Source organism: Sorex fumeus, unplaced genomic scaffold, assembly GCF_029834395.1.
Source record: "Sorex fumeus unplaced genomic scaffold, SorFum_2.1 ptg000006l, whole genome shotgun sequence".
NCBI lineage: Eukaryota > Metazoa > Chordata > Mammalia > Eulipotyphla > Soricidae > Sorex > Sorex fumeus.
The window spans coordinates 30,062,613-30,090,168 of record NW_026606063.1 but is presented as its reverse complement, the minus strand read 5'-3'; the positions used below and the strand labels follow the sequence as shown (position 1 = coordinate 30,090,168).

Sequence of the window (27,556 nt, the reverse complement as noted above, 5' to 3'; positions counted from 1 at the left end):
CCAAATGGATGCCGGGAATCAAACCCAGATCATCCATGTGCAAGACAAACTTCCATACCTGCTTTGCTATCACTCTGGCTCCTCTTTTTAAAATGTTACATTTATGATATTGCAGCTTTTTGATATCGTAGACATAACATCATGCACATTTTATATTTCATTCTAAATAGATGAATTTTTAGAAATGGGATTGCTTTATCAAAGGATTTAAACATTTTTAAGATCCTTGATAAATACTGCTCTTTGTCTCCCCAAAGTGCTCCACCATGGTTTGTATTTATTATGTATCTATTATAATATTAAATTTATTATTAGTTTTACAATAAAGTAACCAAATTATTGTTCAAAATGTTCAGTTGGAAAGGGTCCTATCAGTCCTATGTGTAAGCTAGCGCACGGATACAGAGCTCTGAGATGTATCAAGATCATAGATTGGCTACAGGCAGATGTGGGCTTGGAATCAGACGTCCGTGCGAGAGAGCAAGATCATTATTATTGGCATACACACAAGGATATGGTTTTTTTGGATGGTCACAAAAAGATACTGGCAAAAGTGAGCATTTTAATTTCCTTGCAAAGAAAATCACAACTAATTGCTACTAGAGATTGAGACTCTTACTACTCATATATATAGCACGTTATACCAGGTATGATGTAGAACATTTCACCAGAGAGTTGGATTTTCAGGTGCCAAAAATTCTATTATTTGAAAGCGTTTAGTATAATGGAGGAGGTCATCTTGTATTTATCTATTTATGTATTAATTTGGCCACACCCAGAGGTGTTCAGATCTTACTCTTGGCTCTGCATTCAGGGATCACATCTGGTAGGGCTTGGAAGAACTCTAGAAGTGGGGGTCTTCCAAGCAAATGAGGTGCCAGAGATTGAACCCTGGTCAGTCACTGTCAAGGCAAAACCCCTACACACTGTACTGATGCTCTGGCCCTGGAAGAGGTTAGCTATCTTTTAAACAGAGCCACTTTGGCCTCTTCCCGGTCATGGTATTTGGAGAGTTACTTAATTTTGTTATTTTAATTTTGCATACCGATTTCTTTGTAACACTTCCTTCCTGTATATGCTATTTTAAGTTGGACACAAGAGTGAGGAAAGCAAGTGAACAGTACCTTTATGGACAGAACCTTCTGAAAAGGGAGTCAGAGAACAAGCCAGATAGTAAGTTAAACAATAGACAGTAGAAATGCTGAGGAGGTAAGATTTGACAAAAGGTGCTAGGTGAGTGAATTGAGACCTGTGTGTTTAATAAGCATCACTGGGGAGTCACTGGGAAGTTTTAGAAGAGGAGAAACCTGATGAAATAGAGTCTTTGCAGATACACCACTGGCTGGGAAACCTAGCACCCACCAATCATCTTCCTTGCACAGAGGGGTGAGCAAAAGGTACATAGAGAAAGGAAACCTGGAGAACAGCAGGGGAGGATGCCTGTGCTTTTCAGCCAGGAAACAGGTTTCTGCTTCTTTCTGGAGGGAAAAAAAAGCTCTTAAAGTGTCCTAGTAATGGCCAACAGCCTGTCAGAAGTCTGAATCTGGTAAACATGGGTTGGACGTAACAGGTTATATTATTTTTGGTGCTGTAATTCCAAATTAATGATCCTCAAGTGACCACAGAGTACTTTAATGTCCTTAAGAGAACACAGTCCCGTTAGACCCATTATCAAGTCAACAACTTCATCCTTCCAGGAAACAGGCTTCAGAAGCTGCTGTACATCTGTTCCCCATGACCTCAGGCTCTACTCACTGGGACACTGCTCAGTCCTATGAGTAAAATCCCAAGTTTTACTTCATACTGGAAATGCATTTGCTTTCTAGACTTGCATTATTCTGAGTATTCCCAGCAGGATTGCTTCTTGCCTTGGAAAATGGTTGAGGGTGTTTTCTTGGGAATAGTTGGAAGTTGGTAGCTCCTTCCCTTCAGGAAAGGTTGCATCAGTTTATTTGATTATGCTAAATCCCCTCAGGGGTGGGCTGGAACAGTGTTTGGTGTGCAGGAGACTAATGAGCTGATTTTCAAGTTAGACACCCAGCCTGCATGTTGGCCCTTTCTTTCTTCGAGAACACTTCATCAGAGCTCCTTATTCACCAGAGAAGGATCCCTGCACCATGTCAGAACTAATTTTGAGTGAGTCTGACCATTTATTTTATAACTATATCTCATACAGAGCACTAAATATCATTGAGATAAAAGATAATAGCGAGAGGTTCTGGGTGGTGGTGACATGAGGGGGTGGTGGCATCTTCACAGTCACTCACTCCATTCTGATATGACTTTGCTCTGTTTCATGTAGTAAGGTGTTTTTCTTTTTTCTTTTCTTTTTTTTAACAATTGGGTTGTCAGCCAGGATCAGTAGAAAGGGAGGCTATGTTTCCTTCCGGAGGCTCTGCTGAATTAGCAGTGCATACCAGAAGAATGAGTGGGATTGCTGAGACTGGGCATCTGGCACAAGGCGTTAAGGGACTTTCTTGAGATTGGGTCAAATGGTACTTCAGAGAATCACCCCTGTTAGACCGAGTCTTGGCCATGTCCATTCACCTGTGATCTTCAGTACTATCCAAGCACATAATGAGAACTGCCTCTACGGGAGGGTAGCTCAGATCAGTTACTGCTTTTCCCCCTTATTATTAGAACATTCACTCTCTGGCACTGGCCATACGGGTAGGCAGAGGTGCCTTCTGTGTGGTTATGATTCATCATCTCATTGGGAAAGCTGTGCGCTGGAGTGATTTCTGTGTCTTAACTTGCTAAATGGTCTATCATTATCACCATTAAGCCCAAAATGCCTCTTTAATATTGGAAGATATTTTTCTTCCATATGAAGAATGGAAAAATCTCAGTGGTTTACTGCTGTTCTTGTTGCTGTTTTGCTTTGCTTTTGGTTTTTTAGTGATGAGTCTTATATTTTAAGTGTTGAACAGTCTGTTGAGCACTCACCCTTTTATAGGCAGTAGATGACTATAGAGGTGACTTGGTGTGGTTAAAGGAAATCTCCCAACAGCTCAGGAGACTTCCGCCGCCCCATCAGTGGTCTGAACTGTGGTGATCTGAGCAGTGTGTGTCTGGGCAGTGTTGGGGTGTGAGCCCTGGTAGATCTGGTGTATTGGGGTTATGTGGAACAGGCAGAAATCCTGGGTTTCAGAATTCCTGAGTAGGATTAGAATCGTGGATTTGACACTTATGTACTTGGAGACTTTAGGAAAATTGCTGTTTCTTCTTTGATCTCAGTGCTCCATCTGTTAAAGGAAGATAATTGAGCTCACTCTTCACTAGTGTTGATTGATTAAAGGCTATATAGAAAGTGGAACGCTGATGTCAGGAAACATTGTCACTGATCAATGAGTGACACAAGATACTAATCAGCAATATTTGAACAGAAAATAAGCAGATGATCCCTATCTTTTACTAGTGGCCAGAGGAGGTGGGTGCACTTGATTGGCTTCTTGGTTGTTGTAGAAAGAAATTATCTTCTTGACCTCAAGCACAGTCGTAGGGCGTTTGCCTTGCATGCAGCCAACATGGCCGACCTGAGTTTGATTCCTCCCCCCTTCTCGGAGAGCCCGGCAAACTACCGAGAGTATCTTGCCTGCACAGCAGAGCCTGGCAAGCTACCCATGATGTATCCGATATGCCAAACACAGTAACAACAAAGTCTCCTCCAATGGAGACATTACTGGGTCCACTCGAGCAAATCGATGAACAACGGGAGGACAGTGACAGTGACAGTGACCTCAGTGAAACAGGCATTCACCCACTGAAGCTACTATTTTTTTCTTTTCTACTTAGTGAACTTAGTGAAAAGCAAAAGGAAGAAACTCAGTATAACATTTCCCTCCTCTTACTGGGCTTTTTAACTGTTAGGTAATAAGTCTAATGGGACTTTCAATCCTGTTGAGGAAGAAAACTAGAAGTAAGTAAAGAAGTGAAGACAGCATATGCTAGGCAGCTGTTGTAGGAAATGATAAGTACAGGGTTTTGCTGGGGGTTATGGGGTTCTTGTAGTCAAGAGTACTATACTTCGTGTTCAGATCAAAAGCACCTAAAGACAATAGGCCATTGTGCTTTGGAAAATATATAGATTAGTTATATGATAGTTATAATTACCTTACCATTAAGATGAGCTTCTTTAGGTTCATTTTACTTATTTTCTAAAAATTGGGTCTTCTTCCTAGTTCTCATGCCATTATTACAGTGAGAATGCAGGCAGGGGCATGTAATTCATAGATTTTTGCATCATGGTGATGACTTACCAGGGATTAAAAGTCACTGTGATGATACCCAAATGTACGAAGGAAAATGTGAAGGAACGATAATAGCCACTAAAGAGTTTCCAGGTCAGTGAAAGTCACTGCAATTCTTCCCATTGGAATTACCATCTCATACCTGCCTATATTAGCCAAGATAAGATGTTACTGCTTCCAGATTTAAAGACATGGCTGACTGTGGCTCACACTTCCAGGAGGATTGCAGTTCTTCCTATTCAGGGTTTATATGAGCTTCTTGCATGTTTCTAATAGCAGAAGGGGAATTAAAAGCTTCCTTTTAGCTTCTCATAACAAAGTTCCCCTAGAGCAATACGGGTGTTACTGATAGCTGTCTAGAACAAATCCTTAAGATCCTCTGTGTCAAGCCAGTGCGATAGTACAGCAAGGTAGTGTGCTTGCTTTGCATATGACTTACAGGTTTCAAAATCCAGCACCATGCATGGTCCTCCGTGTTCTACCAGGAGTGATTTTGCCCCAAGCAGTAGCACCAGGAGTAAAGCCTGAAAATTATCAGGTGTGACCCCAAAACCAAGTTTAAAAAAATGTTTGTGCTGTCAATGAGTTCTGTGCCAAGGAAGATAACTTAAAAATGCCACTGTCATATTGATCACTTGAATGGGGTACAGAGAGGTATCCACATCTATAGCCGTTGCCCTCCTAAATACAGAAGGTTGTGGAGGGCTGCAGCTCAAGACTATGCACATTGTTAATAGACCTATTCAAGTTGGAGTAGTTGAAATCCTTGCCTTGGTATTGACACGACGTATTCCAGAAGGATGTTCCCGATGCTTGGTGAGTCTCACTGAGGGACTCTCTTTTGCTCTTATGCATGGAATTATGAGTGTAATAAACCAAAAGTTAGCAATGTTTGGGAGGGCCAAATAGCATGTATTCTAGTGTTTTCTAGTCTACATTTCTTTCAGTTTTTATATTGTATGACTTTTCAAAATGTCAAAACCACTCTTAGCTTAAAGAAGATCTAGTACAGTCTTTGCTCTCAAGTATAGCACTATCTGCTGATATTTTGTAAGCTCACTATCAACAGATAGTGCTGTACTGTCTGTTCTACTACATTGGCCATTGTGGGGTTGGTGGTGGTGATCTCATTGATTTTCCCAGAGTTAAGGGGAAAATGATGGAGAAACAATTGATGTGGGCCTAGATTTCTCCTACTCTGGACATTATTTTGTATCTGTCCTTTGACCACCAGTCTTTCTGTTTGCTTATTTGAAAACTTATGGGGTTATCCTTAACCACTATCTTTCACACTCATACCAAAATTACCAGCACATCAGAGTGACTTAAAAAAAAAAAGTAAATCTAGATTGTGGTGCTTATTGGTTATCTTACTGATTTTCTGCTTTCTGACAAGTTTTGAACTCTTGGTGCAGGGAATTCTAGGCATCTGTGTGGACTCTGATCACTGTTAAGGTTTCCAGTAGCTAGAACAATGCCAGGAGGAAAAGTGCTCCAAGACACCTATTTCTTGCTCCTGAGAATCCAGAATGGCCCCATGAAGGCATCCCTGGTACCTGATACTGGGACCCTGTATGTCTCCCTGTTATTTCAACCCCCTATTGAACCCCTATGTTATGTGATGAGTTTTGACTTAGGGAATCCCTGGGATATTTTGTAATCTAAAATCAGCTCTCATTATTCCACAGTGCTCTGCATCAGCCTTTTGACCCTGTCTGTGGTATACCTTGTTCCTCTATTGTTTTGTCCTAGTGAACACTTGGCAAGCAATTATGAAACCCCAATATATGATAAAGAAATTTAGACCGTGGGATATTAGTGCAATATGAAGTCTGCTCTATGTGTTTTTAATGTCAAGTTTTCTGCCTGAAATGAGAAGCACAGACTTAATGTTGTCGTAAGGAAAGGTGATTCCTTTCAGCTTTCAATTTCCGTGAACATCTTCCCTGTCATTTTATATTGTTTACTTGATCCTTTTTCTTTCATGATAAAATATTTAGAAGCAGGTACTCTCACCAGTGGGGTAAAAGATTTTCATTGTCAACATACACCACTTTGAATGTGTTGGCTTTTGTAACCTTGCCTCTAGAGTACTTTAGAGCACTGAAAAAACCTAGACTAGATACTCAGTAATTGCTCATGAAAGAGGGAAAGGCGAGGCGTGTTTAACCATAGGACTGAGATGAGGATGAATTTCTTGAGGGGGAAAGGCAGGAGCATTCTTAGGGAAGGAGGGTAATGCATGCTTAGTCAATGTTGCGGTTACAGCATTACCCATAGCTGCAAGTGTATCCTGTGTACTGAGTGGAATCTATAGTAACAGGGTTGTATATCTGAAAGCATTATTGTTCTCTCTCCACACCTTGCTCTGAGATCTATTTTCTGCCACCTGGAAGAAAGTGAGACTATTTCCTGTGGAGATATTTGGGCCTCCTCAGAAAGGGAGAATTTCTTAGGCTCAGAGGAATCCTGGAGGTCAATTCTCCCAGCCACATTTACAGATGAGACCATTGGTCTAAGAAGATCTGTGGTCAGAGAATGGCCAGAACAAAGTCTCTCATATTCCTAGGCCCATCTCCATCCGGCCCTCTGTTCCCTACTCTTTTAAGTCTCTTCTATTAGTTCAAGGATTGACAAGGGCCAAACCCTGGGTTTTCCCAGGCTGTTGGCCTAGCAACAAGATTTCTGTTTGGTGTCTTGAAGGAAACAGCCATTGTGCCTTCCCCTATAGGTCCCCACAACCCCCAGGCCATCTGAGTTGACCAAAGGCATGCCCAAACCACCCTTGGCATCCAACAGTACTGACTTAAAGGAGCAGAAAATACCCTGATGACAGCATTGAACAATCTTATGCACCCCACAGAGAGTTCTTTGTTAGGCAGAGCTTGATTAAGATCAATTTAGAGCAGGCAACTGGGGCAGTCAACATAGGCTGCTGGCTCCTTTCTCTTTGCTTTCTTATTTGGAGAGAAAAGGGGACAATAACTCTGGCACTGATAAGATTGAGCAATAAGACGTTAAGGGTAATTCATTATCAGATAGAAGGAAGTGGAGATGGGGTGTAACAGGGATTGCTCTGTTCCCACCCAGCAAATTTCTAAACAACTCAACAGCTCCATAGGGGAAACCATCTCTAAAAGAACAGATGATCCAAAGGTCCCTTCAGCCTTAAAAAGTAATGACTTTATGGTTCGATTTTGAAGCGTCATTTGTTGGTAGCAGAACTATAATCTTTATGTGGGTAAATTGAAGTTGAAATAATAGGCCCTTTGTATCTTCCTCTGCTTTTCATTCCTGGACAGAGGTCAGAAAGCGAGGCTTGTCTGGGTAGCCTGTGGGAAGCAGACTGCAATGTGGAAGCTACTGAGATATTTTAAGCTTGCATGCGGATTATTTTATCAGCGCTCTGGGAAAGGCTTGCTCCAACTGTCTCAGTCTCAGAAATGAAAGGGTGAGCTCTCAGCACGCGTGCCAGTTTCCTCGTGGAGCAACCCGTGAGAGAGGCAGTTTCCTGTGGCAAGTCCGCAGGTGGACCAGAAGCAAGAGTCTCAAGGTCATACCCCTTGGCCTGTTGGAAATTCCTCTCAGGCCGTTTTCAGAAGGATTTCTGTTCTATCCACATGGGTTCTCTTTCATCACACCCCAGCAGTGGCAGGAACCCTGGGGGCGTGCTGCAGGGAGCCTTGCTCTGTTGGCCTCTCTCACCAGCACAGACTTTTTTTTGGCACAGGAAGTGCAGACTCAGGGCCCTTTAATGGGATGGAGGGAGCTGAGGGGGCTGGCTGTTCTGTGAAGGAAGTGGCTCCTCCGAGACATTCACTGCCTCCCATCCCACCCTGTGCATTTCAGCATCCAGTTACGCTGATCCGTGCTAGGCTCCAGACATGCCAAATGAATGAGCTTCTGTTCAGGTGAATCCAAAAGGCACAAGCTCAGACCAACCTCCACTGACGTGAGCATGGCTGCTTCGTAGAGTCCAGGAGACACAGTTCTTGTGCTAAACGGCAGTGTGTCAAGCCAGGGGGGTTTCCTCTGGTCCCTGGCCCATTTTAGTTGAGTGTGTCATCTGTTCCTTGCATTACTGCAAAATATGAACATGGGGAATCCTATTACACTGACATGACTAAGAAAACTTCCTTTGTCCTTTTTTTCTTTGAGAACCTTAGTGGACTTTGGTTCTGCTTCCAGAGCTCTGTGGAACAGTCCTACCTTACCTGATACACTTCCTGGATTTTCACTGTGCTCATTAACATATCAAAACCCAGAGAAGTTCACTGGTTAAAGATAATTAAATCTGTATAAGTCTGTTTTATTCAGTGCTTCTCAGATCTTCAGTATCACAGTAGTACTGTTTGGGGGAAAGCACTAACTTAAAATAGCATTGTTTCTAGTCTATCCCAGTGCATGGCAGACACAGGCTGCTCAGTTTGGGCTTAGGCATTTTTAAGGGTCCATACATATGGGAGCTATAGCACACAAGAGTTCTGTAATTGGATGAATCTGGCAGGAATGCTGTTGAGTGTGACGCAACAGACCAGTGGCTCACAGCCTCATTGCCAGTGTAAATTCCCTTTAAGGCTAGTGAAAACGCAGATTGTCACAACTCTCCAACCCTCAGAGTTTCTGACTCAGTAGGTCTGGGTTGGGCCCAATCACAGGTATCTTATAAGTTCTCAAGTAATATTGCTGCTGTTTTGGAAGGGAAGCACATGTTGAAAATTACTGCTAAGACTCTTTGCAGCAGACTCTGAGGGAGGAGAGTTGCTGAGGGGTACAGAGAAGCTGAAGGTAGTTTCTCAGAACACCAGGGATGAGTCTTGTCATGAAGTGTGGGAGACTGGAAATGCTAAAACATAGGAAGAATGTTGGCTAGGAAGAGAGCAGGAGGTTGTTGGAGGAAGTGATGCAGAGTGAAAGGTAACCAATGACTGATTCACAGTTGCCTTTTCTTACCTCTTAAGGGTGAGAGTGGGGGGAAAATCTGTCCCTGAACAAGTCCATGGTCTAAGACCCCAGGATGGGAGTGTTCTGGCCAAATAACCACATTTTTCTTTCTGTTCACAAGCTGACTGTCTCCCTCACATGGGCCCTTTCCTCTGCCAACTATTTCTCATCCTGCCTCTGTACTTAAGTCTCAACCAACAGCTCTCTGCATGACCCCAGCAGCCGTGCTTAATAAGTTGCTTGCCTTATAAACATTTCAAATTGCTTAGATTGAATAATACTTATAATTGACCAGATGTTTTTAAAGTAGTTTGTTGCTCCGTATGACTTGACATTCACATTAGAGAAACAAAGACTGTTTTTGCTGTTATTGTCCATTCTCTTAGCAAATTCCTGCTTCAAGCTTGCAGCTGCTCAATATTTGCAAAATCACATTTAGCTTGTCCTGTGTAAGGAAAGTCTGTAAGGGACTTTGACAGAAAGTACCATATGTACCTTTTCTTTTCTTTTCTTGGGGGGAGGGTATTAGATATATTTTGCAGTCATCATCTAAATCAAGATTTGGCACACATTTCATAGGACTTTACTGTAGAGGGGAACTAATATAGCACAGTTTCAGGAAATTGGAATTTGATCTGCTTAAAGAGTAATTATTGAGGCAGGGAGGCAATGTGGAGCCATGTGGAGCCTTGGTTGACATGTGCCTAGGACAGTGGCGGACACACTTTCTAGAGATTCTCTTGGAAACTATGGTCTAGGAAGACCAGATGTGCCAAATGTCAGATTTTGCAACCTATGCTCAGGTTCATGTCTTCTAAAAGACTGCAAGCTGGAAAAGGAACTGAGCTCATGAGCTGGGAGTGTGGAAATTGCCTATGAAGGAACAATGCACTGTGATGAGCAGCACTGGTTCTGAGCAGAAATGTGTCCCCAGATGCTGCTGTACCCAGGATGAATGGTAGGGTTCAGGCTCTAGCTCCAAGTACTGTGTCGAAGCAATATGGCACCAAAATTTGACATTTTGAAACACAGATTGTGGTGCTATCCAGCACAGCAGATCACACTGTGTAGCTGAAAATAAAGCAGGGAATTTCCAGAGGTTATGGTATACCATTCTTCCCGGGGGGGGGGGGGGGGCGGGGGGAGAGGGGGGCGAGAGGGTGGGAGCTGGGGGAAAGCCATTTGCATGAATTTCCTAAAAGACTAAATTGATTGTAATATTTCTCTTGAAAAATATAGGTTAAATAATAGCCTTCCCCCCAAAAAATTACCTGTGTAAGTAGCAGAGCAGTTCAAACCCAGGTTTGCTTGGTGAGAGAATGGAACTCCTTATTCACATAATGTTGTTTTGGTGGCCCAAGTCATCTGGAGTCCTCGTCTATGCCTCAGATCTACAGTCTTCTTGATCCATGTCTGCACTCAGACCTTCTGTGCACAGGTGTCTTCTACACTAGTAACACTAACCCAACTAGAGAGAAGCCCAACTCCTAAGTGATATCTCAAGCCTGCAATCATTCTAGTAAAAATATGATACTTTTAGTACTAGCTAACATTCTTTTTATTTATTCATGCACTATGGTTTGAAAAGTTGTTCATATTGCAGTTATTATGGGTATTCAGTATCCCAACACCAATCCTGCCACCAAAGTAAACTTCCTTCTACCATGTCCCCATTTTCCCAACCATTATTCCAAGGTTTCTCCCTTAGCAGAACAAAATAATTTATTTTATATTATTGCTGCAACTAAAGGGCTAATGGAACTATTGAAAATGCTACAGTAAAGAAAATTTGTGAAAATCGTTATATCACATCATGAAGTCATTAAGTCTTTGAGGTTTACTAAGCCGTTTGTTATTAATTGAGCCTTCTGATTTATTGAACTTAGTTGACTTCTATTTTCTTTTTCATTTAATTTAGTGTGAGTGGGATGTCAGTATTATGGAACTTGGAGTTGTTATGTGGCCACATATGAGTCTCCACGTTCCAGAAACTTTTAAGATCTCTAGAACTGGGTTGAAGGGTTTACATGATGGTGGATCTGAGATATTGGTGAGGCTGTCCCAGCTTCGAGAAATACATGGGCGGAGGAGAGGAGTACCCCAGACCAAATCAGAAAAGACCTCAGAGTTCATGGGAGTTTTTTCAGTTTGACTTCTCTACATAGATTAGTCAAGAAGCAGTGGACCTGGGCCATTGGCATAGTGGAAGCTGTGGGTTGTGGGTACAGATATTGGGGCTTCAGCAGAACAGGGAAGACTAGCCAACATTATTAATCAAAGTGCAGTTGTCACTTTGTACAACTTTAAGAGATGTTACTTGAGGCTAGAGTATAGGGATTAGGCACTTGCCTTGCATGCTGCCATTTCTGGTCTGTTTCTTGCCACTGTTTGATCCCCCAAGCATTGCTGGGAGTAATCCCAGGATGCAGAGATGAAAGTATCCCCTGAACACTGGTTGCCATGACCCTCTATTTCCCAATCATCCCCTTCCCCCTGCCATACACACAAAAGATAAAACTTGAAAAGATAAGAATAAGTTTAGTGAGTGAAGAACCAAAGTAAAAAAGATATAGTGAGATCTAAAGAAATGAATGACACATAATCCCAGGATCTAGAAAACACCTATAACACTTAAAATAACAATAACTAGCATGAAGAGTACTCTATTCAAAAGTAGCATGTTCCAAGTGAAGATGAACACTAGGAGGTGAGAAATTTTTATCCTGGTACCTTCTTCTTCATACCCAGATAACTGTGTGACCTCCAAAATCATCTAAGTGTTTCGACTTCATTAAGGCTTTGGGCCAAATTATACTTGTTTAAATTATCTTCAAGGTTCTCCGACCCATGTAAATGGTACTTGGATTGTGTCAAAGAGTTTGTACTCTTAGAGGATACATTTGTTTTGTAGTAAGTCAGTCAGAGTGACTCTTCTTGGGAGAAGTCAGATTCATCCTCACAAATTGTATGCCTTACTCTGAATACTCGTGATCATCCCCAGCACAAGTACTCTCTTGGCCTTCTACAGCTCTCCTTCTTTGCTTATGCACTGATTTCTCACCATCTCCATTCCTTACCTTTTACGTTTGTATAGCTTGTGCTTATCCGGTGGTATGATGATGATGTCTGTGTGGTCACAAAATCCTGTCATCTTTTACTTCTTTCTGAGTCACATATCAAGCCAAAATCCATGCCCCCCGAGTGCCCTGTAAATACATTATTGTGCATACACACAGACATGTACATTTATTTACAGACAATTTTCTAATAATGCATACTCAACTACATGACTTTAAGAATAACTTGCATAAATGATGGTGCATTTACTACCTAATTGCAGAGCTTTAATAGCAGCATCAGCCATTCTTACAAGTCGCTAAGACTCACAGCTAAGTGGGACATTATGGCAAGAAGCTAAAGGGATTTTACTCTGCATTTCCTGTGTGCCTACCCCTTTATGGGATCACTCTTACCTCTTGTAGCAACTCTGTGATTAAACTGAAGCTGACGGTACTGAGCTAATTAAAGATATTTGTCTGATCTCAAAGCAGAACGATATCTGCCTCTACCAGATTGTTCGCTTAAAACTTGACTATTAAAAATTGACTATTTCTCCACTCTCCCTTGATAGCCACTAACGTTTCACCTATGTGAAGGGTAACTGGCCCCAAAAACATAAACTTCAGCTCCTATTAAGCTCTTCTATGCTGATGATTCTGTCTAGGTTTAATCTCATCTTCCCCAAGTACCTAGAGCACTTATGTATATAATCACACACACTTGTATTACTAAGATTTCTGTTTGGCTAAGGATGTCTTTATATTGACTCTGAAGACCCAATGATAAGTGGGACCTGTCTCCGCATGTCTTTGAGACCTTCCTTTCATAGTATATATTATGGTCCTTGATGGGTACGTTGTGTTTGGAGTGTCCCTTGCTGTATATTTGTTGTATTGTATCTAACCCTCTTCTGTAAGTGTAAAGTTAGACAACACAAATCCTTTTATGACTTCATGTGTCACAGGGAATAGAGACATCTCCTTTTAGCCAAATTATTTTGTACCTTCATTTAGAGAGTGGAGTTAGATAGCACAAAAATTGTGTGATGTTAGTAAATTGGGGTTCTAAGATTTGGTTAGAAAGCAAGTATGGAAGTTCAGGTGACTGAAAATTTTTGCCTGAAAGTTTAAAGTGAATCTTAATTTTGTATTTTGGAAATACCAGTTTGATGAACTAAGTATCCTATCTAATTGTAACGTCTCCATTGGAGACTTTTGTTGTTACTGTGTCTGGCATATCGAATACTCTCGGTAGCTTGCCGGGCTCTCTGAGAGGGGCGGAGGAATAGAACTCGGGTCGGCCATGTTGGCCGCTTGTAAGGCGAACGCTCTACCCGCTGTGCTATCGCTCCAGCCCATCCTATCTAATAAAACTCATAATTTCCCATCACACGGACACAGTGTTAGAAGGCTTAAATCAAGTGCCAGGGATTTCTGGTCGCAATCCTTATCCCCACATGCAGTAATATCAGCAGGCAGTTATGAAGAGGCCATGGTGGACCAGATGCTGAGCTATGAGCTTATGAGACCATTCATTACTCTGCTCCCTGAGTAGCAAGCTGTGAAATCAGTGATAAATGCAGCAGTAGGAAAGCACATGTCCTCAGAGAAGGACATATCATGAGTGGAAGAGGCCAGCATATTTTGGCAGAGGGAGAAGGAGGTGGACCATTTCCATTAATGTCTATTAAGTGTCTGTTACACTTCAAGATACACTTGACCCACATAAGTGACAAACCTGCCAGAGGTCCTGGCCTTCCTGAAGCTTATGTTCTAGAATATCTGCCAGGGTTAAGGAGACAGTGATGCTCTTTCTGAAGTATCGGGCAACACTTGGACTGTTAGATGGATGGGAGCCAGCTGTGAAAAGGTGCTTTTTTCTTAGAGGGCACTGAGGTGTCAGACTTCATCAGTGAGGTTCTCTGAGGTGACCCTATGGCAGGAACCAAGGGCATTTGGATCCATTGAATGATAATTAAACCAAAACTTCTTTTTCCTGGTTGCTAAGGTTTTGACCTCCTGACTAGGTGCCTCGTTGGTGGAGTGTCTTACTCAGTGCTAAATCAGAGGGAAGGTCATTTCTGATGCTGAAGGTAGCCTTGGATGTTATCATCCAAAGGGAAAGGTTTCATCCCCAGACTCAGGGACTCCTGGCCAAAGCTTTTCAGAGGTCCCAAGTAAACGCTCTGAAAGCAGACCTCCTTATACCATCATTTCCCAGGAGCCCTGTTTGCAGCCAGGAGAAAGAAGTTCTGCTGATTCTGGTGTAGACTGCAACTAATCTGAGCACTTGTGCTTCTCTCTTTTCAGACTGTTCTGCCATGACCACAGCGCGCTACAGGCCCACCTGGGACCTGGCCCTCGACCCACTGGTGTCCTGCAAGCTCTGCCTCGGGGAGTACCCTGTGGAGCAGATGACCACCATTGCCCAGTGCCAGTGCATCTTCTGTACTCTGGTGGGTCTTTTGGAGGAAACCTCTGTTTCAAAGAATTTCAGGATGAACCCTATGCTTTTGGTTTTAGAGAAACTACACAAACTTTTGACCACTTTTTCTAGTGGAGGAGGATTTGTGAGGATTTGTGAGGATTCTACGTGCTTATCTGAGAAATTCTCTTGCATATCAAGCAGACTCCTAACAGTGCAGATTTTCATCACATTTTTTGTTTTGTGTTGCAAAAGAAACCAGTTTAGCACCATTTTAAAAACAAGGAACACAACTAATAAATCTTTTAATGGCATGTAGTCTACTTTCTGAAAAGAAAAAGTTTTACCACACTTCATTTTAAACTTCGTTGAACACATACCTGATTGCAGTATTAACAGTGTTAAGCTAGTGAGTATATATATAACTAGAATATTCCACCATATGAACTTTTCTCTGGTTCAGTGCTGAAATGGAACGTATATATCTTGATAGCACATGTGAATGATCCTAAGAGGTGTTCAGCACTGCACTGGGTATATGGGGTCATGTGATCTGTTCTTAATGATGGAAGATTCTTGCATAATCATTAGACCTAAGTCATACCCACACCTTTTCTCCTCAGAAAAGGAAAATAAGGGTGTAGAACTTAAAATTCAAAAATCGTCACTTAATTTTACTTTTTCAAAGTCCAGGGGGGGAAAAGACCAGTTTCTTAAATTGATAATAGAATAAAAAAACCAGTTTCTGAGTTCAGCTGTATTATAAAGGGACTGTATGGAATGCCTGCCAATGTACTTAAAATGTCTGCTCTACTGTCCGTGGTTAACTTTCCTCTGCTATTTTACACTGCTCGTGTTCTTCATTCTTGCCTATATCTCAAAGATCTCATTTTATTTGTGTCTTATGATCTTGAGGTGCTGACACAACCCATATTTCCCATTTAATAAATAAGAAAATGGAGCTCTAATACATAGATATGCTTCTTCTGACTTCTGTTTATGCCAAACTCTGGCATTCAGAGGAACAAAAAATTCTCTCCCCAAATGTCTGGTTTCTTGCAGGCCTCATAATAGGTAATCAATAAAGGCTCACCAGATTGAACCTCAGTAAGTCTGTCTTAGAGCTCTAGTTGACAGACAAGCAATGTGCCTCATTAGTGCTGCAGGAAAGTGACTTCAATCCAGAGGACAGGAAATCACTTTTGACATTTTTCTGACTTGGCAGAGAATAGGAGGGAGGGATGGAGAGACAGATTTCCATCCAGTTGACACAATGAATTGGGCTCATTTTCATTTTGAGAGGATGCGGTAGAATAGTTGAGCACATCAGGGTGGATTAAATAATTAGCTTTGCGAAAATTGCCTTCCTCTTGCCTGTGGGAAAGTTTTCCACAGTCTTCCAGTTGGATAGATTCTTCCTTTTTCTTTGCCCAGGTCGTGTCTTTGGGCCCCGTGTCTGTGTCTCCTGGTCATCTGTGTGTCTTCAGAGGGAATGGCCTCTGAGATCATGGATTATTTGCTTTCCTTTAAAGTAGAACATTCACCCTTGCATTCTTACCTAGTCCTTCTTTTTTGTTGTTACTGTTTTAGTTTTTTATTTCTAGATAATTTTGGTTGTTTTTATTTTTATAGCAACTAGCAGCTCCAATTCAAATCAAACACTTATTTTAAGTCTGTCTGTGACTAAGGGAGGAAAAGATCACTGTTTTCTTAGAGAGAGGCTGCTTGAACGACCAAGAAACCTTGGGGTCAGTGTGTTTTTTTTAAAAAATAACCATTTATTAAAAATCAAGCTTTTGTGCCAGAGAGGTAGAACAGTGGGTAAGGTATTTGATTACATGTGGCTGATCCAGGTTTGATCCTTAGCACCCTATGTGGTTACCTGAGCCCTGCCAGAACTGAACCCTGAGCGCAGAGCCAGGAATGATGCTCTGGACATCAATACATATGCCCTCCAAAAGAAAATTTGACTGAAATGTTGATGAGAGTTATGCTTCACGGTTTATTGAAGTGTGGCTTTAAGGAAACAACTTTATGTTGCCAGATTATGAGGTGGGGTTGTGGTTGAGGCACGTAACCTGTGACCATGTGGTCCTCAGGCTACTCTTTAGTATCTACCTCAAGTGCCTCAAGTGTCTATCCTAAACAGATGCTGGGGAGGAGCCTGAGCCTGTGGGGCAAAAGAGTAGTGCCTTTGTTTTTCTTAGAGGGAGAAACACAGGAAGGGAACAAAGAGTGAAGAAAGAAATGGTGTCTCATCCTTACAAGGCTTCTGCACTTTTACTAATGAAGTTGTGTATTGTTCTACAGCTACCAGCATTGGAGAGCATAGTTACATTCTATTGTTTGGGTGACATGCGACCAGAAAAGTTGAGGTGTTGTTTCCACCTCAATATAATAGATACCCTGTGATTGGAGAAGGTAGAAATAGCTGCATTTCTCCTTGCCTGTAAAAAAATAAAAGCATGGAAATTATTTTGCTTTAACCATGAGATGATGCAAACTGAATAAAATGCACACAAGTACACACATAAACATTTTTTTGCCTGAAACAACAAGAATATCTTTCCCAATATTAGTTATTTTGTGATGACTGGGAATTTCACTAGTAGAACCAAGAGTATTGCTTTGATAAATCACTTGATCATTTGACTTTCCGTTAATCATCGATTTGCTTGAGGGAACACCAGTAACGTCTCCATTTGTCCCTGTCGCGTGCTAATGTAGCCCAATGGTGTTTGTTCATTCTAGGAATACAAAGAGTCTCAAACTGATAGTTCAGGATCTTGATGAAGAAGTCTGACCATCTGGTAGGTGGGCGGCCACATGGTCTTTTGACGTCCTGTAGAATCCAGTCAGTACGGTTCTAGTCCAGTGTTCATCCTCAAATCTCATTACGTGTCCAGCCCATCTGATTTTTGATGCCTTGACAAATGAGACAGAGTCACTTGTTCTTGATCGTTGACAGAGGTCAGAACTCCAGATTCTTTCTCTCATTTGAGTGAAACGTGAAACTCCAAGCATAGCTCTTCTGATTCCTCTTTGGGAGACCCAAATACCGTTCTCATCCTCTTTGTGTAGGGCCCAGGTCTCTTAGGTGTATGTTAATGCAGGAAGGTCAGTGGAATCAAAGAGATGTGCCTGGAGCCGGAGGTTCTTCGTCCTCTTAGCTATTTCTTCGAAGCTCTTGAAGGCGTTCCAAGCCGCTCTCTTCCTCCTGCGCAACTTAGGTGCCAGGTCATTTGTCATGTTGACTTCTCGACCTAGGTTCACATAACTGTTGCATTTGGAGATGTTCGTTTCATTGAGAGCGAATGGAGCGTCAGGAATGAGGCTGTTTCTCATAAACATTGTCTTCGATAAATAAACTTGGGAAATTCTATTTTAAAATACAACTTTTAGTGAACAATATGTGTAGGGGGTAGCAGCAATTAAAAAACAAACAAATAAAAGGCCAAAAAAAAAAAGACCCATGGTTGTTTTAAGAAGAAGTGGGACTTTGGTTTAATTGAATTTTGTGATTGAATATACACTTTACAATTTTAACCTAAATCTTTAACCTACATCCAAGTCTTGGTGTTCTTATGTTTATAGATTTTCAACCTCCTGAACAAAATGATTGAGTAAATGTATATAAACTACCAAGCTGAAGCATACCTTGTGATAAGTAAGGCGAACATCATTTCTTAATCTTCCAACCCATTGCTACAGCTGCGAAAGGTGCTGTGAAATGCTACTGAGACCCCACACTTCCAATTACTTGTTATAATGATGTTTTTCTCACCCTGCACTGAAACTGAACATAGCATGTCCTCTCATCACTATCATCTTTGCATTTTGCGAACAGTGCATTGTGGGTATTTTTTCACTTCCATTTTCCAATCCTTATTAAATGCCTGCCTGGTGTCAAGTGACCTGGACACTTAGTGAAGATTAAAGATGATAGTCCCTGAACTCCCAGACCCCATTATCAGGAGGAAGGCAAAGTCTAATTGTCATCTGGGATGGAATTAGCTAAACGTTCAGTCTCTATCAAAGCACATAACAGCATGGGGAAGGAATAATCAATATTTTGTGGTCAGACTCAGGCGTGTCACTTGAAGTAGGTTTGAAAGGAAGTAGGAAGTGTGAGCTACTACAGAGGAATAGCCAAAGAAGGTATTATATGATGTGACAAGTGAGAGGATTTTGTTGAGTTTTCCAGTTTCTCAGGTATGTATGTGGCAGTGCATCATTATGGATGTGGAGTGGTGCTTGCATGATGGTGTATAGAGGACAGTGGTGCCTTTGTTCCCATGAACTGACCACACAGAGCTCACCTCCTATCACTTCCTTCCTAGGTCAGGGCAAAACAGAAAGGGAACTAGAGAACCAACTTTTCTAGTGGGACCAAATTTTCTGTTTGGCATTATTTGTGTTAATAGCCAAGCTTAAGACTTTGGGCCCTAGATAATCTTGGCTCTTCCCAGGGTAACTCTGTATTTTGTAGAGATCAGAACCTAGCAATAGGCTAGAAATCCCTGGGCTCCAGTGACTTCCCCATAAACATTTTCCTTCAATATTGTCATGGGATATATTCTTGGGGTATTGCAGATACCTTTCAGCAGAAATAATAGGAAACTGAAAAGATTAGGTGTTTTTATTATTTATAAGACCTATACAGCACATCTGGGCCCCAGTGAGGTCATGGGATGAAGGAATAGAGAAAGGGAAAAGGTGCCCATACGTATGTGTGTGTGTGTGTGTGTGTGTGTGTGTGTGTGTGAGAGAGAGAGAGAGAGAGAGAGAGAGAGAGAGAGAGACGTTTGAGCCACCAGGGAGAGCCTGGGGCTGAGTTCTATTTTTCTAGAAGCTTCTAAGCTCATTATTACTAAATTTAAATCATAAGAGAATTTAAAGCTTGGAAGAGAGATAAGAAAGAGGAAAAGGGAAGAAGCTTAAGTTATTCCAGCTGGTGAGTTATCTAAATCAAATATGACCCATGAAACAATGGTACCTCCATGGAAGGGGGAGCCTGGTTTTTATCTGGTTCTCTGGCTGGTGGTATGTTTATTCAAGTTGGCCTGCTTTGAAGTGGACATCTTGGCCTCAAAATTTAAGACTGGCTTTGCATGACAAAAGCTGTCAAGTTTTTCATTGCACTTAGTTCTTCATTAGTGAGGAGTCTTGGAAAAGTCATTGAACCTCCTGTGTCCTCCTATTACTTCGTCCAGGAAAGAAAGGGAATCCTTCAGGTTATGAACCCCAGAGCACTGCCAGGAGTGGTACATTTCCCCTCTCACCCCCAAAATACACCTAAAATACTGAGAAGATTGTATGCACAGCAATTTACAAGTGTATATAAGCGTTGACATTTTCCTTTACTGAAAGATACTTTCCCTAGTGATGCCCCCACTAAAATTCAGCTTGGCTCACCTAATTTCAAGTTCATCTCAGGCAATCTCCACATTCAGCAATAGAAACCAGATTCTCAGATTCACTGTAAAATTTTGGTTTAATTATCAGAGTTCTTGGGATGGCCATTGACACAGAACTTTGATCTGAGCCTGTGGATGTGTTACAATATGTGAAAACCAAGTCTGGAGAGATAGGTCAGGTAAGGGAAGGCATTTGCCTTGCACATGACTGACACAGGTTCGAGCCCGAGCATCTCATATGGTCCCCTGAGCACTGCCAGGAGTGAGTCCTGAATGCAGAGCCAGGAGAAATTCCCAGACATCACTGGGTATTCCTTCCCACCAAAAAATTCATGAAAGCCTGGTCCATTTGTTTCCTAAAGCAGCTATAACAAAACCCTGGGGCTTACAACAAGAAACATTTTTTTCTGTCACCTTATAGAAATAGAAATTGGAAATCCAGGAGCTGGCAACACAGAGCTACCTCAAGTAAGGATCTTTCTTGGTCTCTTCCTAGCTACCTCTGTTTTCTTTAGATTCTTGGTGTCTCCTGATCTGGAGAAGCAGCACTGTGGTATATCAGCATCTTGGTCTCCATCGGCACATGCTTTCCCTGTGTATCTCTGTCTCTCCTCATACAGGGACATTGTCATATTGTGACAGGACCTGCCCTACTTGGGTCTGCCCTCCTCTTAACTCCTCACATCTGCTTCTAAATAAGGTCACATTCTGTGGTTTGGGGGGTGTGGGGGATAGGATTTCATCATACATTGTGGGGAGGAGATAACTCATGATACCTTCTATTTGGGCTGGAGCGATAGCACAGTGGTAGGGTGTTTGCCTTGCATGCAGACAGCCCTGCTGAGCCAGGTTTGATTCCTCCGCCCCTCTCGGAGAGCCCGGCAAACTACCAAGAGTATTTCACCCGCACGGCAAAGTCTGGCAAGCTACCGGTGATGGGTGATGTATTCAATATGCCAAACACAGTAACAACAAGTCTCACGATGGAGACGTTACTGGGCCTGCTCGAGCAAATTGACGAACAACGGGAGGACCATGACCATGACCTTCTATTTATTGTCCAAATACATGATGTGAAAAAAAAAATCTTGCCAACACAGAGGTTAATTGGCTCTTGAGTGCAACTCACAAGAAGGGACGCTTCTTAATCCTACAGCACAGGGTAAACCACATCATAAGGAAACTCTGTCCCTGAATCACAGAATGTCCCACCATATGGTGATAGTGTCTGTCATGAGATCAAGGAGGGCTCAGGAAATATCGGCATATTGAGCTTCTGCTGCAACCAACTTCCCCTCTGGCCTCACATGTAGCTGGACGATGCTCCAAAGAACCCGGTTGGTAACTATTTTTGTGCTGGTATTGCCTCTTCTCCACAGTCTGCCCACATAGCCGCCATACAGGAATCCCTATAGTCCCAACAGCACCCCCAAAAGAGACCCCCACAGCCCATCTATAAGTGGGTCAGGAAGTGGCTTGAGCTGCAGAGAGATGTGCTGTTCCTCATGAAAATTCTTCAGTCTCCAGTAAAGGTCGATCAGGAAAAAGCTATCTTCCAGGATGGGCCACCCTGGAAAGGGAGCTAATGGCTGAAGGGCTATCCTGAAGACATGGTGGCACACTCTCACATTTTTTTTTATATTTGGGTCACATCCAGCTATGCACCGGGGTTCCTCCTGGCTCTGCACTCAGGAATTACTCCTGGAAGTGCTTGAGGGACCATATGGGATGCTGGGAATCGAACCCCAGTTGGCCACATGCAAGGCAAATGCTCTACCCACCCCAGCCCACACTCCCACTTTCACACTCTCCATGCACCTCTCCATCCACACACACCCTTTCCACAATTCACACACAGGCCTGTGTAACCACATGCTCACACATGCCTACCCCACCTCTGCTAAGAGTTTATCTGTTGGTTCTATTTTTATGATCTTCTAGCAGTTTCACCATTTCAACATCATGGACTTTCTTATCGCTCAAGTCTTTCACTTTCAATTTATCATTTTGGTACAGAGCAAATAAACACTTATTGAGTGGATTAAGTCCATGGACCCTTAATGTTCCTAACCCAAGTTTTTGACGTGAGGGAAGTTAAGATTATTACTACATCAGCATTTTCCCCCATAGATGACTGGGAGGGTATTTGTGATGAAGGTTTGATTTGTTGAAATAATCATCCTTGCTCCTTTGTGGCTTTGTATTTTCCTGTCTGTAGGTAGAACTGTGATCCAGAGGCATTGCCTCTTCCAGTCCACTGTGAGGTGTGAAGGTGGGAACAGGCTCTCTCAATAGAGGAGGGACTGACACATTCTCTCCAGAAACCTTCCCTTCTTTTAGCTAGCCAACACTTCCCCCACACTATCAGAGAAAGAAATGGGATGATGAGTCTTGGTGAAAAAGGGAAAAACATGAAAGCACCATCAACTCTCATTTCTTCCTCTGGTGGGCTGGAGAAAGATAACAGAAGACAACAGCTGAGTTCCAGTGAGTGTCGCAAATTCAGCAGAGCAGGAACAAATCATCTCCCGGTTTTCACATCATCTTTCAGTCTCACTTCTGCATCCAAATGCCTGGGATCATTCAGCTTCACATCATGCCACATCACTGTGGTCATGGCTCGGTTAGCAAAGTGCTGTTTCTCCAGTTGTCTTGTGTTGTCCTGGATGCCTGACTGCACGTGCAGGACACCCAGGGACTGACCACATGTTGAATATGAGATATTTGATGGAGATGTAACTGCAGGCTGGGATATAGGTTGCATCAGCTCAGCAATTTTGCAGTAGCAAGGTGTAGTAGAGTATCCCTATGATCTCTGGCATCTCTCTTAGATCACAGGAATATCTGCTCTTAGCCACGCATTTGATAGAATGTGTATGTTCTGGTCATCTCTCTGTTGATCAACAGCCAGATATTTATCAATACTGGTGGAGCGATAGCCCAGCAGGTAGGGCATTTGCCTTGCACGTGGCCAACCCAGCCCACCTGAGTTTGATTCCTCCGCCCCTCTTGGAGAACCTGGCAAACTACAGAGAGTATCTCACCTGCACGGCAAAGCCTGGCAACCTACCCTTGACGTATTCCATATGCCAAACACAGTAACAACAAGTCTCACAATGGAGACATCACTGGGCCCGCTCGAACAAATCAATGATCAAGGGGAGAACAGTGCTACAGTGCTATTAAGGGACTAAAGAGATAAATAATGATGGTTTTTCTTTTTTTTTTCTTTTTTATTAGTGAAACGACATGAGGTACAGTTGTAGATTTACAAATTTTTGTGCTTGGATCTCGGTCATACCACGATCAAATACCCATCCCTCCACCAGTGCCCATTTTCCACCACCAGGATAATATCCCTCCCCCCCCACCCTCCCATCCCCCCATCCCCCCCTGCCACTGTGGCAGGGCATTCCCCCCTGTTCTCTCTCTCCTCCTGGGCGCTGTGATCAGCCAAAGAGGCATTGAGTGGCGAACATGTTCAGTCCAGTCTACTTTCAACCTGCATCTCCCCTCCTGGGAGGATCCTCCAAACACCCTCCACTTGGTGTTCCCCTTTCTATCTGAATTGTCCTTTCCCCTAGAATACCCAGCTGGCCTCTAAGTTATGGAGTAATTCTCCTGGTGTTGCTCTCAGCTATTCTTGGGTATTAATCTCATATTTTATTATTTTATATCCCCCAGATGAATGCTATCTTTCTATGTCTATCCCTCTCTTTCTGACTCATTTCGCTTAGCATGATACTTTCCATATTGTACCACTTGTATGTAAAGTTCATGACTTCATCTTTTCTAAGAGCCACATAGTACTCCATTGTGTAGATGTACCAAAGTTTCTTTAACCAGTCATCTGTTCTTGGGCACTCAGGTCTCTTCCAGTTTCTGGCTACTGTAAAGAGTGCTGCAATGAACAAACAAGTGCAGATGTCACTTCGGCTACACGTTTTTGCCTCTCTGGGATATATTCCCAGGAGTGGTATCGCTGGGTCAAATGGGAGCTCAATTTCTAATTTTTTGAGGAACGTCCATACTGTTTTCCAGAAGGGCTGAACCAGTGGACATTCCCACCAACAGTGAAGGAGTGTCCCTTTCTCGCCACATCCGCGCCAGCAACGGTTGCTTTTGTTCTTTTGAATGTGGGCCAGTCTCTGAGGTGTGAGATGGTATCTCATTGTGGTTTTGATCTGCATCTCCCTGATGATTAATGATGTAGAGCATTTTCTCATGTGCTTTTTTGCCATTCGGATTTCTTCTTTGAGAAAGTTTCTGTTCATTTCATTGCCCCATTTTTTGATGGGGTTGGATGTTTTCTTCTTGTGGAGTTCAACCAGTATTTTGTATATCCTTGATATCAATCCCTTGTCAGATGTCTATTCGGCGAATATTCTTTCCCATTCTGTAGGCTGTCTTTGTATTTTGGTCACTGTTTCTTTGGAGGTACAGAAGCTTCTTAGTTTAAGATAGTCCCATTTATCTATCTCTGTTTTCACTTGCTCAGCCAGTGGCGTGTCATCTTTGAACATACCATTAGCCTCAATGTCATGGAGGGTTTTGCCAACTTTGTCTTCAATGTATCTTATGGTTTCTGGTCTGATGTTGAGGTCTTTAATCCATTTTGATCTTACCTTTGTATATGGTGTTAGGCAGAGATCTGAGCCCATTTTTTTGCATGTAGCCGTCCAGTGATGCCAGCACAATTTGTTAAAGAGGCTTTCCTTACTCCACTTCACATTTCTTGCACCTTTATCAAAGATTAGATGATCATATGATTGGGGGGTGATGTCAGTGTATTCAACTCTGTTCCATTGGTCTGCAGTTCTGCCTTTGTTCCAGTACCATGCTGTTTTGATTATTACCGCTTTGTAGTAAAGTTTGAAGTTCGAGAGATTGATTCCTCCCATTTTCTTTTTCCCCAGAATTGCTTTAGCTATTCGTGGGGGTTTATTGTTCCATATAAATTTCAGGAGTGTTTTCTCCATTTCTTTGAAGAACGTCATGGGTATCCTTATAGGGATTGCATTGAATTTGTACAGTGCTTTCGGTAGTATTGCCATTTTGACAATGTTCAGTCTTCCGACCCATGAGCAGGGGATGTCTTTCCATTTCCTCATGTCCTCTTTTATTTCCTGAAGTAGCGTTTTGTAGTTTTCTTTGTACAGGTCCTTTACTTCCTTAGTTAGGCTGATTCCTAGGTACTTGATTTTCTGGGGCACAATTGTGAACGGGATTGATTTTTTCATGTGGCTTTCCTCTCTCTCACTGTTTGCATATAGGAAAGCCATGGACTTTTGGGTATTGATTTTATAACCTGCAACTTTACTAAAAGGTAAGGTAAAGGCCCTCCCGTTGATCGTCGATTTGCTCGAGCGGGCCCAGTAGCGTCTCCATTGGAGACTTTGTTGTTACGTCTCCATTGGAGACTTTGTTGTTACTGTGTCTGGCATATCGAATACTCTCGGTAGCTTGCCGGGCTCTCCGAGAGGGGCGGAGGAATCGAACTCGGGTCAGCCATGTTGGCCGCTTGTAAGGCGAACGCCCTACCCGCTGTGCTATCGCTCCAGCCCTTTAGCAACTTTACTATACAAGTCTATTGTTTCTAGGAGTTTTTTGGTGGAGGTTATTGGGTTCTCTAAGTATAGTATCATATCATCTGCGAATAGTGAGAGCTTTATTTCTTCCTTTCCTACCTGAATGCCCTTAATGTCTTTTTCTTGCCTAATTGCTATTGCAAGTACTTCCAGTACTATATTGAACAGCAGTGGAGAGAGTGGGCATCCTTGTCTCGTCCCTGATCTTAGAGGGAAGGCTCTCAGTTTTTCCCCATTGAGGATGATGCTTGCTGTAGGCTTGTGGTAGATGGCTTTAACTATGTTGAGGAAAGTCCCCTCTATGCCCATTTTGGCTAGGGTTTTCATCATAAAGGGGTGCTGGATCTTGTCAAATGCTTTCTCTGCATCTATTGATATGATCATATGCTTTTTATCTTTTCTTTTGTTGATATGATGGATTATGTTGATCGATTTCCGAATGTTGAACCATCCTTGCATCCCTGGGATGAATCCTACTTGGTCATGGTGTATGATCTTTTTGATGAGTAGTTGGATTCTATTTGCTAGTAGTTTGTTGAGGATCTTTGCATCTGTGTTCATCAGGGATATCGGCCTGTAGTTCTCTTTCTTTGTGTTATCTCTGTCTGCTTTTGGTATCAGTGTGATATTTGCTTCATAGAAACTGTTCGGAAGTGTTTTTGATATTTCAATTTCGTGGAAAAGCTTAAAGAGGATTGGGAGTAAGTCTTCTTTAAAGATTTGGAAGAATTCACTGGTGAATCCATCCGGGCCAGGGCTTTTGTGCTTGGGGAGACTTTTTATTACCATTTCAATTTCCTTGATGGTGATAGGTCTGTTCAGGTATTCCAGGTCTTCTTGGTTCAGCCTTGGGAGTCTGTAGGAGTCTAGGAATTTATCCATTTCCTCGAGGTTTTGATGTTCTGTGGCATAAAGCTTTTCAAAGTACTCCCTGAGGATCCTTTGAATTTCTGTAGTTTCTGTTGTAATGACCCCCTTTTCATTTCTGATTCGGTTTATTAGGGGATGGTTTTTCTTTAAACAACTTTTCCCTTCTAATACACAGGAAAGATAAAAAGATCATTGATTATTGATGACTATAGATTTTCCATGAAAATACAGGTGGTCAGGGTACCCAGGTCCTGTGTCTTGCTGTATCTGGGGAACCGGAGCTATAGAGAGATCATATTCTTGTCTCCCATGGTTGTTATTTCCCACCGTGAGAGAATGGAGGTTCATTAAAATGAATTTTCTTGCTCCAGTGAGTAAAGTAGGGGTCCAAATTCAGGTCTTTAATTTCAGGGTTTTGTTAGTTAAACACTTTCTTGAGATTCCAAGGCCATTGGTTGGCCCTATCTACACATAACGTTTACAAATAGTAGTTTTCTGCAAAGTATAAGCAACTCAGGCACCCTTGATCACATTTTCCTGTAGTTTTTCTACTGCTATCATCAGTAGCCAACTAACTAGACTAGCCAACTTGCAAGTGGGAAATTGACAAAATACAGGCTTGTCATTTTGGGCAAGAGAGATTTGTCTCTGTGGCTGACTTCTCCTTGGCAGGAAACTTCTGACACCAGGGAGGTAGATTAGCAAATCAGTGCTGCTGTCTCCTTCTCTGACTTCTCATGGACCAGGGTTTCAAAGAGTTGGAATACAAAATGGAAAATGAAAATGCCTGGAACATTCTGTGGTTCCTGCCACCCCTCCTCCCTCCTCCTTCTCATTATAGAGGCTATGCTCCTTTTCCTGGAATGTCTTTGTCTCTCTGGAGAGTTCTTCATCTTCTGGAAAGCCTTCCTGACCCCCGCCCAGTAGGACTGCTGCTGTAGTGCATGCTGATGCCCTCCCCTTCACAACCTGAAACAGAGTGTGTCATAACCGGTTTTCTGCA

General features: G+C 42.4%; 1 protein-coding gene across 1 annotated transcript in view; it reads left to right on the top strand.

Moving 5' to 3' along the window:
• The window catches only part of RNF144A (ring finger protein 144A), a 136,409-nt gene that overhangs the window by 70,322 nt on the left and 38,531 nt on the right, over positions 1-27,556 (top strand). Inside the window, exon 3 of the mRNA XM_056124140.1 lies at positions 14,564-14,709. Coding sequence (XP_055980115.1) covers positions 14,575-14,709 — 135 coding nt within the window. The 5' untranslated portion in view covers positions 14,564-14,574. The remainder of the gene's footprint in view (positions 1-14,563; positions 14,710-27,556) is intronic.